Source organism: Podarcis erhardii (genome assembly GCF_964252035.2).
Source record: "Podarcis erhardii genome assembly, chromosome: 2".
Lineage (NCBI taxonomy): Eukaryota > Metazoa > Chordata > Lepidosauria > Squamata > Lacertidae > Podarcis > Podarcis erhardii.
In genome coordinates, this window is record NC_138498.1 from 5,991,684 (window position 1) to 6,006,280 (window position 14,597).

General features: G+C 43.2%; 1 protein-coding gene across 2 annotated transcripts; it reads left to right on the top strand.

Annotated features, from left to right (window-relative positions):
- Window positions 1-1,566: 1,566 nt before the first annotated feature.
- KANSL2 (KAT8 regulatory NSL complex subunit 2) lies at window positions 1,567-13,402 on the top strand. 2 transcript variants are annotated; one of them, XM_081850291.1, is made up of 10 exons: window positions 1,567-1,712; window positions 2,386-2,644; window positions 4,035-4,213; window positions 5,111-5,225; window positions 6,072-6,235; window positions 7,750-7,916; window positions 8,241-8,337; window positions 9,171-9,424; window positions 11,609-11,848; window positions 12,719-13,402. In XM_081850291.1, the coding sequence occupies exons 2-10, from the start codon at window positions 2,394-2,396 to the stop codon at window positions 12,815-12,817; spliced, it is 1,566 nt and encodes a 521-aa protein (XP_081706417.1). In that variant the 5' UTR covers window positions 1,567-1,712; window positions 2,386-2,393; the 3' UTR covers window positions 12,818-13,402. The 2 variants fall into 2 exon arrangements, with proteins under 2 accessions (XP_081706417.1, XP_081706418.1); XM_081850292.1 differs by having other exon boundaries at window positions 9,171-9,322.
- The last annotated feature ends 1,195 nt before the right edge of the window (window positions 13,403-14,597 follow it).

Genomic DNA, 14,597 nt, shown 5'->3' on the forward strand with positions numbered 1-14,597 from the left:
ACACACCTGCCACTCGAGGGTCATATTCCACATATCTGGTGAAAATGGGCTTTAGTCCCATAATACAGAGGTAGCTAATGCGGGTGTCCTCTTAACTCCCAGCATGTGGAGAACTATGTAAGACCTGTGGGAGATTAGCAGCCAAACCTAACAAATACATATTCTAGCTAGTTAGCTTGAGGAGGGGCTAATTCCACAGAACTGGATTGCTGATAGGCCAATGCTCAGACCATTGAAATACAATTGGTAGAGAGGAGACTCTGTGATGTCATTTCCCCTCTTCACCTGGAGAAGAAAGAGTAATATAGTCTTTCCTGTTCCTCACTTCCTTTGACCAGGTTGGATGCAGGTATCCCTCTGCTTGCTCCAGCTTTAGTATAACATGTATGAAGCTGCAAATATATTTATTCCCCCCCCCAAAAAAAATTACTGGTTATAGCACACAGACATAAACACAGACATTACATTTAACACAACATAAAAACTTAACAATAAAAACACAAAAAATAAAAGAATTTTTTCTTCTTATTCCCTGGTATATTTACATTGCTAAAAGACTTCCTCGACACCTTCCAATCTGAATTTCATCATAACACATATTTAGCAGTTGCCAATTTCCTATTTATAGCATCAATATCCTCTCTCATATAAGTATTTTGTCTGGATAGATTTTACTGGTACTGTGAAATCAGTCCATGATCATAAATGTAGGTAAATCTTTTTAAACTTCTCAAGTAGTTGCCTGATTCTTTATTAACAGGAATAAGAAAGGGAGGTCAGCTTATTCTTATGCTTTGAATTTTGCCACCAACGATGGCGTTTTGAAAAACACTTCAACTCACGCAGCGTGGGCGCCTGGAGGGATAAATTACAATCAGTATATCCTCTCCTAGGGACGCGGGTGGCACTGTGGTCTTAACCACAGAGCCTAGAACTTGCCGATCAGAAGGTCGGCGGTTCGAATCCCCGCGACGGGGTGAGCTCCCGTTGTTTGGTCCCAGCTCCTGCCAACCTAGCAGTTCGAAAGCACGACAAAGTGCAAGTAGATAAATAGGTATCGCTCCAGCGGGAAGGTAAACAGCATTTCCGTGCACTGCTCTGGTTCGCCAGAAGCGGCTTAGTCCTGCTGGCCACATGTCCTGGAAGCTGGACGCCGGCTCCCTCGGCCAGTAAAGTGAGATGAGCGCCTCAACCCCAGAGTCGTTCGCGACTGGACCTAATGGTCAGGGGTCCTTTAGCTTTATATCCGCTCCTGTCCATTAAAATTCATCCCACATGCCCATTCCTTAGAGGAAACATGGTATAAATAAGCAACAAAAGCATCCCTGCTGGCTGCGACTGATGGGGTTTGCGTCTGAGGGCGCCATGTTGGGTCCGTTCCTCCCCAGCCTGAACGCTGCGCGACGTCAGGCATTCAGCATCTAACTTCAAGCCCCGCCCTCTTACGCGGTGGAATGCTGACGACCGTGAACGGCAGCAGCTACAGCCAGTAAATTTGTGGGGTCCCTCCCACTGGCTGCGCGCCCTTGGGCGTGGAGGGGGAGAGGGAGCGGGAGAGAGGCGGGCTGTTTCGCTCGAGCGACGCACCTTTCGACCAATCCTGTCCCGGCTCTCCGCCTCCCGTTCGGGTTGGCTTGCGATGGCGAGCGGGAGGAGTTGCTGAAGCGCGAGGCGAAGTTAAGATGGCGGCGGCGGCGGCGGGAATGACCAAGGTGAGGCGTTGTTTTTTATGTCTCGTTTTTATTCCCTTTCCCCCCGCTTCTTGTGGGCAAACTGCTCCACATAGGAAGGGCTTTTCTTTGGCCAGGCGTGTGCCGGGGGGCTCTGGTGGTTTGGAGACGAGAGCCGAAGGGCAGGGATTCCCTGCTGCTGAGGGCGGCTGCGACGGCGGGTGGGAGGTCGGGCGAAGCCCCTGGCGGGAGGTGGGCAGCTCTTCCCACAGGGGAGCTAAGCAAGTGCGCGCGCGCGCGCCTTACCAGAATAAATAATAACTCTTTTATTTCCCCATTTCTATTTTCTACAACGGCTGTCTCTCTCTCCCCCCCCCCGCCATAACACTCCACTACCTGCTATATATATATATTAATTTAACCACAAGGGAAGAAACGGGTAATCAAGAAGTCTGGCCTAATAACTGAAACGAAGGAAAAGGGCCATAATGGGAAGGGTGGGGGGCGAGAGCCCATTACGTTGCTTTCCTCTCCCAAAACTTGGATCAGCTTGGAAGGGGTTTGGATATTTTTTTCCTTCGTAATTCGATAATTTCTTCGTAATTCGAAACTGATAGATTTAATAGGACCCCCCCCCCCGCCGCGTTCTTATGGTTATGTATTCACACCCTCTGTGTCAGTGGTGCTGCAGAGACTCATAACTTGCTCCTTGCAGACGCGGGCATGAACAGAATTCGCATCCACGTGTTGCCTTCAAGTCGGGGACGACTCACCCCTGTGCCAAGGCCCCAAGAGGCCTTGTCATGTGCCTTTGCTCACCGGCCGTGCTCTCAGCCTCGTTTGGAAGGACACGAGTTCTGCATAAAGCACATTCTTGAAGACAGGAATGCGCCTTTCAAGCAGTGCAGCTACATTTCCACTAAGAATGGGAAGAGATGTCCAAGCGCAGCTCCCAAACCTGAGAAAAAGGATGGGTACGTGTTACGTATGTTCAGATGATCTGTGGAGAGCTGACCAGGCTTCATCCATGTACAGTTGAAATCACATAACTTAAACCTGTGCAAGTTGTGAGATGTACCAAGTGTTCCTCCTCAAATGAAGGTGCCTGTTGTGTTACTGCATGAGTCCTTGCTTTGGGCATGCCTTTGTTAGGTGGCATATCCAGATTAATTTCTGGAGTGGCTGGTTACCTGTATGCATAGCAAAAACAAACTGCAATGGAGTGTTTATTTTATTAGAAAAATTTATAAACTGCTTAATAAAAATCTCCCTCTAAGTGCTTTATGTAAAACCTTAAAAAGTACGCTTATCAATAATACTAGATCAACAAATATTAAAAACACAAATATAGGTAACTAAATTATGTGTCTGGGTAAAAAAAAGGTAAAGGATCCCTGACAGTTAAGTCCAGTCATGAATGACTCTGGGGTTGCGGTGCTCATCTCACTTTACTGGCCGAGGGAGCCGACGTTTGTCCGCAGACAGTTTTTTTGGGTCATGTGGCCAGCATGACTGCCGCTTCTGGCGAAACCAGAGCAGTGCACGGAAACGCCATTTACCTTCCCACCGGAGTGGTACCTATTTATCTACTTGCACTTTGACGTGCTTCTGAACTGCTAGGTTGGCAGGAGTTGGGACCAAGCAACGGCAGCTCACCCCGTCACGGGGATTCGAACTGCCGACCTTCGGATCAGCAAGCCATAGGCTCAATGGGTAGGCTTGCTGAAATCAAAAAGTTTTAAACTGGCATCAAATAGCATAGCAAGAGTGCTTTCCTAATGTTAATACACAGGGAATTCCAAAGCTACTGCACTGTTACACTGACTCCTAGTAGACTCAGAACGAACAATACATGGCACTTGTAGAAGTGCAAGTTCCACAGATCAAAATTGTCAAGTAGGTCAAGTAGGCGCATATGGGCATTGGAAATCCTTCAAGTAAAGTAGTCCTAATCAGTTAAGGGCTTTATATACTAATAGTAAAGCCTTGAACTTGGCCTAGTAAAAAAATCTGTAGCCGGTGCAGATCTTTAATAAAATTGTGGTAGGCTCTCGCTTCTGTTAGTAGTCCTGCTGCAGCATTCTGCATAATTTACAGTTTTTGAGAGTCAACTGCAAAGAGAGCCCGACATACACTGCATAGAAGTAATGCAGTTACAAGCTATTCTGGTCCATCAATGGTTGCAGCTGCTGTAAATGATTTGCTCAGTTTCAGAATCTAGGCTGCCATCAACTGGTTTTGTGTTCATTTCAACACTATAAACAAAATGAAAACATACTTACTGCTTATTGTTTTATTATCAGTACTACTTTAGAAAATTTGGGAGCCACAAAAGGTTGGTTTCTCTTTTGTCTCTCCATCTAGGGTATCGTTTTGTGCTGAACATGCTCGTAGAAATGCCCTGGCACTGCAGGCTCAGATGAAGAAGTCCAACCCTAGTCCTGTGCGGGAGTCCCTTCTCTGTCAGCTGAGCTCCTATGCCAAGACAGAGCTGGGCTCCCAGACTTCAGAGAGTAGCCGCAGCGAGGCCAGCAGAATACTGGGTAAGTGGAATAGGTGGTGACGGCATTGATCTGGTCATTAAAATAGGGTGTGAAGGCTAGGGTCTGTTACATCCTAATTTAAAAATATTTTTAATTACCATTGAAAAGTAAAAGCCACCCAAGAGAGAAGATGGAAGCAGTGGGTGTTAGATTTTTCACTCAGTGTTGTTTTATATATCCTGTTTTTTGTTACATGCCCTTCCCAATGCTGCTTTTTATAACCTGCTGGCCAAAATGTCAGGATGGGCAACTTATTGAACTGTGGAAGGGAAAAGATTTGCAGAATCATAAAGTTGGTAAACTTCCAATTTTCCTTGTCTTCTGATTTCTGATTTATCATTATGCTTTACCTTATATATGTGGCCATGAGTACTAATTTTTGATTTAACAAAAACCCAAATCTCTTGGTTCTTTGGCGTGGGACGAGCAGCCCAATGTACTGGGAAAGGGGAATAATGTTTATATGGCTGGCTTGCAGCATAGTGCCCAATCTGTTCAGGGAAGTTTTTAATATGTGACATTTTAGTGTATCTTTCATCTTTGTTGGAAGCTGCCCAGAGTGGCTGGGGAAACCCAGCCAGATGGGCGGGGTACAAATAAATTATTATTATTGTTGTTGTTGTTATCTGGTTATAGTAGTGTGCAGTTTGTTTCTGTGATCAAGGCTAGGTCTCTGAAGATTATGTAGAACTGTTGGACAATGGAAACTAGAATTAGTTGGTAGGACCATCCCTTTTCTCCCCCCACCTTCCTCCACCTTATGGCCTGCCTTCTCTCTTCCTCGCCCTTCTAAATGCAAGACGCATCCACAGCATATGTTCCAGGGTTTCCCCACATGAATTGGATCCTTAATTTTTTTCCTCTCCAAATAACAAATGGGTGTTATTCTTCCTTCAGATGAGGACAGCTGGAGTGATGGAGAGCAGGAACCTCTTACTGTAGATCAGACATGGAGAGGAGATCCCGACAGTGAAGCGGATAGCATTGACAGTGACCAGGAGGACCCCCTTAAGTGAGTCATATGAATGGTGAATTGCTGTTGTATGACACATCAGAATTAAGAATTCCTCTCAACAGATGCTGAGAACTTCATTCCAAAATAAGTCACCTTCAGGAAAAATGTGGTGGCCTTTGGGTGACGTACCATATAAGAGAATGATTAGAGGACAGGTGGATATTTTAATCCTTGCACTTCTGGAGCAGATACAGTATAGCCATTCTATCAAAATGCAATCTTAGTTGTCAGTTCTGTTTTTTGAGAAGTCCGAAAATAGACTTTGGGAATTCCTTTGTCCCCAGAGACTTTCATTAAAAAGTACATTTAGGCTGCATTTAAAAGTTAAAACTTTCTCAAGGTTGAGAAAATTGTAACCTAAAATATAAAACCAGCATCACCACATACATTCATTCATATATGTGTGAAAGCACCCTTTCTATGTGCTAGCCCCCAGAATGTACAGCAGTTGTTTGTTGTATCCTAAAGGCGTTGGCCAGGTTACAGTGATGAAAGAAATGTTATCCCCTAACCTCTCTAATTGTGATCACAAACAGCAGCTCAAATGAAGCCTTAAAATGGCTCAAAAAGTGGTTTTAATTTTAGAACCAAGCCATCTCCATATTAGCCATTCCAGGTATTTGTGTTGAGTTTGTCAAGTTAGCATCCTCTCTTAAAAGGTTAACAAAAATCCTGCTCTAAGTATTTCTGTTGAAGGTCACAGGTCTACCTGATTCAGTGCTTTGCTGTTAAATGGCTTCCTTTTGCTACTTGACACTACTTTAGCTGGCTCTTCCTTTTTTAATGACTTGAGAAAATGTGACTTGGATTGCTTCCTTATTAAATTGGATCCTGTTTCTGCAGACATGCTGGTGTGTACACCGCTGAGGAAGTGGCACTGATCATGCGAGAAAAACTCATCCGGCTGCAGTCTCTATATATTGATCAGTTCAAACGACTTCAACATCTCCTGAAAGAGAAAAAACGACGGTACTTACACAGCCGCAAGGTGGAACATGAGGCCATAGGTAAACAGCCATTGTCCTGTACATAAGCATCACTGGGTTGCAGCTCAGAAGCTTTGCTAAAGCTCTTCTAAAATTCATTAGGACAATCTGAAAGCAGTTTACCAAGAGCTAGAATGCTTAATGCTTGACAAGTATTTCTGTAGATCTTTCATTACTTTCTTCTTCTGTAGATCTTTCATTACTTTCTTGTTATATCTGCTGAAATTGTTTTCAAAAGTCATCTTCCAATGAGCTAGGAAGTTTCCAAATCCTAGTTAGGAGTACTGCACATCATTTGGCCCTAATGGTAGGAGAATGCATAGGAAGGAATTCAATGTAGTGCTTAGCAGGTTGCTGTGTCAGCACAAACATTTCTGCTTGCCTGATGAAACGACCTGCCTCCCCTGCTCTTCCAGGGGTTCTCCCAACCCCCAGCAGCAATTAGGGGAAAGGGGCAAAGGCCCCACTGCACTAGTGAAAGTTCTTGCACAGGCTTCTGGCAGGGCCACAAGTGTGGGACTTGTTCCACACATGACTTTGGAAAGCATCAAGGGAGATGTGGACTCCTGTAGTTACTAACAAATAGCATACAATTCCTTGAAGTTTAAATGGTGAAGAGTATTTTCCCTTGTTAAATACTCCTACAGTTGACTACACTATAACACCAGTTGGGTAACTTTCCCTACACAGTTTCAAAACTTGATTTCCTTACACCTACCACTAATCAATCCCACAGGTTCTTTTACAAGATTTTACAAGTTAGCTGTCTTGAAACAGTTGCTCTTTAAAGGTGGCCTAAAGCATTCCATAAGGGACGCAGGTAGCGCTGTGGGTTAAACCACAGAGCCTAAGACTTGCCAATCAGAAGGTTGGCGGTTTGAATCCCCGTGAAGGGGTGAGTTCCCGTTGCTTGGTCCCTGCTCCTGCCAACCTAGCAGTTCGAAAGTATGTCAAAGTGCAAGTAGGTAAATAGGTACCACTCTGGCGGGAAGGTAAACAGTGTTTCTGTGAGCTGCTCTGGTTCGCCAGAAGCGACTTAGTCATGCTAGCCACATGACCCAGAAGCTGTACGCCGGCTCCCTTGGCCAATAAAGCAAGATGAGCGCCACAACCCCAGAGTCGGTCACAACTGGACCTAATGGTCAGGGGTCCCTTTACCTTTACAGCATTCCGTGGGACAATCTGCAAGCAGAGGAATGTAGAAAGGGTCCTGTAGAGTATAATCTTGTGGCTTGGTGCTATTCCTAGACAATTTTTTCAAAATTGTGTGAAATGTTACTGGTTTTCATAGTAAGACATTGATTATCCATTTTTACAGCATAGTGGGTTTAGTACAGATTTGTTTTTGTGTGCATTTTGTATTGAATGTAATATAATGTGGATTTATAAACAAGAAGGAAGTGTTGAGCTCAAGTAAAAAATAATCTTCTCAAAAGAGGTTCACTAAACTAGCAGGTGCTTAGTCTGTTGGGATTTACAAGAATCAGGGTAGTGCTTTGAGTCTGTCTTGAGGATGCTTCCTTGGTGTCTTCCAGGTAGCAGCCTCCTGACAGGCCCAGAGGGACTTCTGGCTAAAGAACGTGAAAACCTGAAACGGCTGAAATACTTGAGGCGATATCGGCAGCGTTATGGTGTGGAAGCTCTTCTACACCGGCAGTTGAAGGAACGCAGAATGCTTGTCACTGAGGGTGCTGCCCAGCAGGTACTTGAGTCAGGCTGTGCTTCTGTACCTACTAGGCACAGTGGAGCTAGAAATTGTGGGTTTTGTGATTTTCCTCTGAAAGTAAGGCAGGGGTATAAATTGGCTCTGAAATGTTGGAAGATTTTCAGATATGACACTATTTGTTTTGAACAGGGCACAGAATTATTGTATCGGCTCAGCCTCTTACATTATTACGAATACATGTGGAAAGAGATGTTGAGGTGATTCTCTATTGTGTGTTTTTTGATTTCTGAATGGAAGAATGTATTCCTGTAAGAGCAGCTTTTCCACCAACAGCCTGCAAAATTATCTTGTGCTCTGCAGGCACACACCACCCGTTCTAGCCAGAGGTGTTTGGCCTTTGTGGATGATGTTCGATGTTCCAACCAGTCTCTTCCAATGACAAGACACTGCCTTAATCGTATCCTTTTAACCTGTCAGTTGTCTGTATTAGTACTTCTGGAAGTAAGAGAAGAATTGAATTGTTTTTGTTTTTGTTTTTGTTGCTGTTTTGGCCCTGAATCAAGGCTGCTGGCTTGCTGTAGCCACTGGTTTCAAACAGGCGCCCAAAAAAATGTCTTCCTATGGTCTGTTGGCTGTTCAATTGCTTTAGACTAGAACAGCCAATTCAGTTGGAAGCAACAAGCAAACCTCAAACTACAATAAGGCCACTGTCTATAATAAGACTGATCCCTTCAGAATCACATACTTGAGTAGTTCCAATTCCACGATGATCCTTAAATCTTAAATTCTGAATTTAGACATAATTTGCTTCTGACTTTGTGTTATATTATCCTAGTGGTCTACTCCTGCATTAATTATTCAGCTGCTTTTGGTTTGCTAACTGCTGAAGCCCCATGAGTTTAAAAGCTAGTTTTTACTTTGATGCTAAAGTCCAGCAGTTCCTCCTTAATATGGTGGTGTATTCCTACAGTAAATTTAAGGTGCTTTAGATTATTTATGTACAGACTATGATACTGCACGTGGAGTTCAGGTGTGCACCTTGATATTTTCTTCTAAATAGAAGAATTTCCAAGGAAAATGGAAATAAACAGGGAGCTGTCACCTGCCATTGTATATATCTTATGTACTCTTCTTCAAATTATTCATTATTTTTAATGAAGCATACAAAATGGCGGGCCTGCTGACTTACTAAAAGTCTGCTTTTAACACTTCCTTTTATTTCTTATGTCCTGGAACGGCTGACCTTGCCTTTTCGCAAATCTTGCTTGTCTCCTTTGACTGCGTCTTTAGATATTTGCCAGGATACCAATCAGCTTCTATTTAAGCTGTGCCAAGGGTCAGAAGAAGCACCCTGCAGCAAGCCAGTGCCTGTAAGCCTCTCCGAAGACCCCTGCTGCCCACTCCATCTCCAGCTACCACCTCAGATGTATGTTCCTGAACAGGTACTGTCTGTTCCCGAGGAGCTGGAAGCTGCTTCCATGGATCTGTACTTGAGCGCAGCTGAACTCCGGCCCACAGAGAGCTTGCCGCTGGAGTTCAGTGATGTAAGTGAATTGTAATGCAGCACCTGCCCATGGCACTTCAGAAGGCACAGTTACCTCTAACCTGGGTATGAGTACTTCAGTAATGACATGGGTTGAAGCTACATGTAAATGAGTAAGGGGGAAGAGTTCTGATACATCAAAAACATGGATTATGTGGGAGAAGCAGGCACCATGGGCGTGGTGAACAGGGCCGACATTTGGGTGCAGGAAAAAGTGTGTCACTTGAAAAAGTAGGTTGCTAATGCCATGCCTATCGATATTTCTAGAGGACTTAAATAAATTTGGTACATTAAAATAAAGCAGACCCTATTCTCAGGTTTGCAGTCTAAATAATAGACTAAACTAACAACTGAAGGGGAACAGAGTGAAAACTCAAGAGGTGCAAGATCAAGCTGATTGAGCAAGTGAGGAGGTGAGTGTTTATCAAACATTTAGAGGGCTACTGAGAGACTTCTCGGCATAAGAAGCAAGAAAGGAGGCTGTTGGGGCACGAAGAATGTCATTTTGGATTAATAGAATACTTTCTGGAGGAACAAAGGGGGGGTAAAGAGATTAGTGGGTGTGAGAAAATAAAGATACTTGAAAGTTCTTTTTATAAAAAGCGAAGGGAAAGCTAAAGTAGAGATTGGAGGGGTAATATGATCAAATGCTTCCTCCTCCATGTTAAATAGAGGCACTTACACCTGTGGAAAACCTAGTTTTCTTTGATACATTGACTTTGTATATGCATGTGGTTTTTTTTGGGGGGGGACACTTGGAATGTGTGGTCTCCCAGCTGCTTGCAGAGGTGGTACATTCCTTGGAGGTGTGCTGTTTTGGAATATGTAGTTTCAGCTTTGTCTAGAAAAGCAGCACATAAATATTTTAAAATAAATAGATTAAGAACAAAATTATGGGTTCCTCAGTGTGTATTTGGAGCAAACACTTGTATTTGTGTAGGGCAGTGAATTGATGGCCTGTTGTCATGTTTCTTGCCCTGACTGAATTTTAAGTGAAGTAATTTTGTTGATTCATATAAAGGCATCTTGTTGGGAAAGACTAGAACACAAAAGGGTTAATTGGACCTTTTGTAACCCTTTGAAAACATCAGACCTTTAAAATCCGTATTTAAAAGCTTTTTTTTTTTTTTAAAGCAGCTTTTTCTCTATCCCATAAGTGTTTGTGTGGGTTATAATCCTTGGATTACTAGGATGGCCTGTGTGTTTGTTAAATCTATGTACTTTATTAAAAAAACAAAACATTGTAGACACAGCATGCTGACTGAAATGTCTGTCTTCTAAAAATAATAGTGTAAAATCAGCTAGCAGTTTTCATTCTAGGGCCAGCTCTGAAAGTGGTTCTGAAAATAGTGAGGGTGTCAAGCTTGTACTGAACATAAGGACATTTGTGGAGACGTGTGTAATGGGGGATATTGAGTCCTATCAGGCCATACTCTTCTGTATGGATCCTCTTCCCATTCATGCAGCATACATCCCACTGTAGGGAGAGAGTTGGAGGTCTGCCACATAGTTCAGCAAGGTCTATTGGGTACAGTGAGCACTGATCAGATTAGTTTCTCATATATAACTTGTTCTGAAGTGCAAGCACTGGGATGGTGGCTTTATCATGTGGTTGCAAATGGGGGCATTTTCTGTGGGGAGTAGAGTGTATTAATGAGCTTCTGTGTGGGCCTTTAATGTATTTTCCAAGAGGAACGTTAGGGCTTAATCCCGGCTGCTTTCTGGGTTACACTGGATTCCAGCTGCAAAGCCCTAGGCAGCTTTGTATCATCCCTGATGGCATTTGTGCCATTATTTTGCTGTTTCAATTAAAATCAAAATCTCCCTAGATAGAAGTGTCCATATATTTGTTCTGAAACTATTCTGTTTGAAGTAGAACCTTATCAAGAGGCAGCTAGGATCTGTCTCATTTTATCAAAGTGGCTGTTCTGGAATTGTAAGTATCTCCTTTCTCTGCCCACAAAAGTGACTGTTAAGCTAAAAAGCAGACTCTGTATGCCTTTTAATAAAATAAGGATGCCCGTCTGATTTTCATGTTTACTTTCAGCACATGCTGACTTTGTTTGATTCCTGCTTCCTTTCAGAAGAAGCTGAAATACTATTAGGAATGGGTTAAGGGAAAGGGACTGGAAACACCCTGTTTAGCCACATCTCAAAACGGTTTGTTTGGTTTTCTCTGTGACAGGACTTGGATGTTGTTGGGGATGGCATGCAATGCCCCCCTTCTCCTCTGCTCTCTGATCCTTCTACTTCTCTTGAGAACCAGTTAAACAAAAGTGTTGCTGAAACCCCCACAAATGTGCCACCAAGTGAAGAGTTTGCTCAACAAGGACTTCTGAACCAGGCAGCACAGCCAGGCAGAGGGTTTTTCCCCAGACAAACTGCATTTCCTGCTTCAGAGTTGCTACAAGAGCTACCCTCACAGGTACTGATCTGGGCTTGGAATAACCTGCATGGGGTTCTGGATGGGAGTCAGTAGATCCTTTTAATGAGTGCATTAAGGTTTGCTGGCGAAGGTCTTGCCTCCACTAAAGTCCAATGAGATTGCCTGTTCTGTAAAGATTTTCTTGAAGTCTGCCTGAATACATGCGTAGGCTAGCTACTAAGGAAAAGGCAACCCGTGCTTGTTTGTCAAGGGGATTAGCCATCTGCTCATTGTATGTGTTGGAGGAGGGAAGAGGACCGTCCCCCAGCCGTGTAACATTGCACAGCTGGCCTGGCACATTAATTCAGGGATGGGAAGTGGGTTAGGAGCTGGCAGGTGGCTGATGCTGGAGTTTCCAGAACTGTGATTGGGTTATTACTATTTCTTTAACGTTTTCTCATCTTGCTTTTTCGGTTGCATTCTGCTTAAAAATATATTCACATGAGTTCGGCTTATACCTGTTTGTTGTGCACATATGTGTTCTCTCACTTCTGCTTTCTCAAGATGAGACTGTTTTCCTCCCATGCCCTCCGAAATGGTTGTCTTACCAACCAGGAATCAAAACTGATCCATTCTGCAGGCCTTGAATTGAAGGCTAATGGTTTGCAGTAGCCATTGGTTTCAAGCAGGTGCCCAGAGGAAATTTTCCCCATGGTCTGTTGGCTGTTTTGAATGTTTGAATGGAATAGTCAATTCACTGGGGAGTAACATCAAACAATGGGGGAGAAAGCACCTTCTCTGGCCTGGGTATGACCTGATTCTAGATTTGCTGTATTGCATCCTTTGCATAGGAACACACTAGGTCTAGTTTCTGTAAAAAAAAAAAGCATAGGATACGATTGTCAATTTTATCCTCTCTGTTTTTACTAGAATATACAGCATCTTGTGACAACTGGGCCAGGACTGGAGGAGGGTAAAAAGGAAGAACCTGCAACCAATGGGAATTCAGAACCAGCTTCCATCAGCTGATAAAACTCAAAACAGATGGCCATTTCCCCCCCCCAAAAAAAAGATGAAGCATCTGCTACTCTTGGACTCCTGATTCTGTGTGTTCCTCCATCTCCATGTTAAATATTTCTAGATTAGTGATATCTCTTTCTGGAAGGCCACATGGCTGGCAGATTTTGGGTGCTTTTCTAGTGGCCTTCAGATCTTGTTCCGTTGATAGCCTTTTAGGGTTGGTTGGTTTTTAATAATTCTGGTACTGCTATAAATTCCAATAAGGCATGAGAGACTCTCAATGTTTAATGAATACAAACACTGAGGAGCTACACCTAGTTTATATTTGTAGTCCTAAGTTCATAATAAAAGGGGATGGCTTGGAAAACTGGATTATTGGGAATATGTTTTAAGTCATGGGCTTGTCCATGATAAAGAGGTTTTTGAACTGTGCACTTGCCTGGTGATGTTCGATGGTGTCAATGCTGCACAGCTATTCCTTCTTTTTCTTTCTTTCTTTCTGGCATTTAAGTCTGTAATCAAATATCCACCTGTAGCTTTAACTTGTGTACATATCCCATGTAGTATAATAAAAACACTGGATAATGTTTATAACTTGCTTTTACAACTATGACTTTGATTGGTACATAAGAAGAGCTGTACTGGATCAGACCAAAGGCCCACCTAGTCCAAAATACTGTTTTCACAGTGGCTTACCAAGTGCCTATGAGTAGCCTAGAATCAGGACGGGTATAATAGCCCTCTCTTATGCATAATCCCCAGCAACGGGTATCCAGAGGCATACATTCTCTGATATGGGAGGTAAGTATGTAGCTATAATCATTAGCAGCCATTGATAGCTTTATTCTCTGTGCATTTATCTAATCCCTTTCCAAAGCTGTCCCCCTTGGTGGCCATCATTCCATCTTGTAGTAAATTCTGTAATTTTAACTGATTCCTTATGTCTGTCTGGCTCTTCCAAAAATAATCCCAAAAGAAAAGGGGGGGTGTTAAATGAGAGGCACTTACTGGCATCTTTTGTGGAGTTGTGTCAAAGCAGAAGTCAGCGTCCAAAAAAGAAGAAGTAAACTTGGACTCCCTTCTTTGTTATCCATGTTTGCAGGGAACAGTGAAAAAATGTGTAAACCGTTGGTCCTCTTCATTATAATGTTGGTGCTAATGCTTGTCATGCAACGTTAGAAAGATGCCTCTAGACTTTGAACAGACAACTTGCATGTTAAGTGGGTCACCTTGGCGGTGGTGGAAAGATTAGCACAACTTCAGCAGAAGCTGCCTAATCAAGTGTAAATTGCAGGTGGACATTTTTCAGGACATATCAGAACTCAACTTCATATATGAACAGTTCAGACACAGACTGCTGGATACATGTCTAGAAAGCTTGATAATGTGTGTTAGCACTTGTACAACAAATCTCGTATCCTTCAACAATGGAGTTCTTTATCACTGGTGACAGAAGTACTTTGACTATAATGATACTCTTACAGGAAGTTGTATAATTAGATGAGCAGTGAGACTAGGAAAAGAAAATGAAATATATTGGAGCCAATAAGAAAATTGTTTGGCCACCTTGGTAGTTAGGCAATGGGTAGGATGGTGGGAGAGCAAGCTGAGCTTGGCTTGGGCTGGAACTGCTTTGCAGTAGTACAGGCAGACAAGTATAGTTTCCTTATTCATACTTGGTGCAGTGTTGCCAATCCTGAAAGATTTGATGGACATCTGAAATCCTGTCCCCTGGTGCCTTTTTACATACGTCAGACTAAATAATTGCCTGAAGATGGAGTGCAACTTC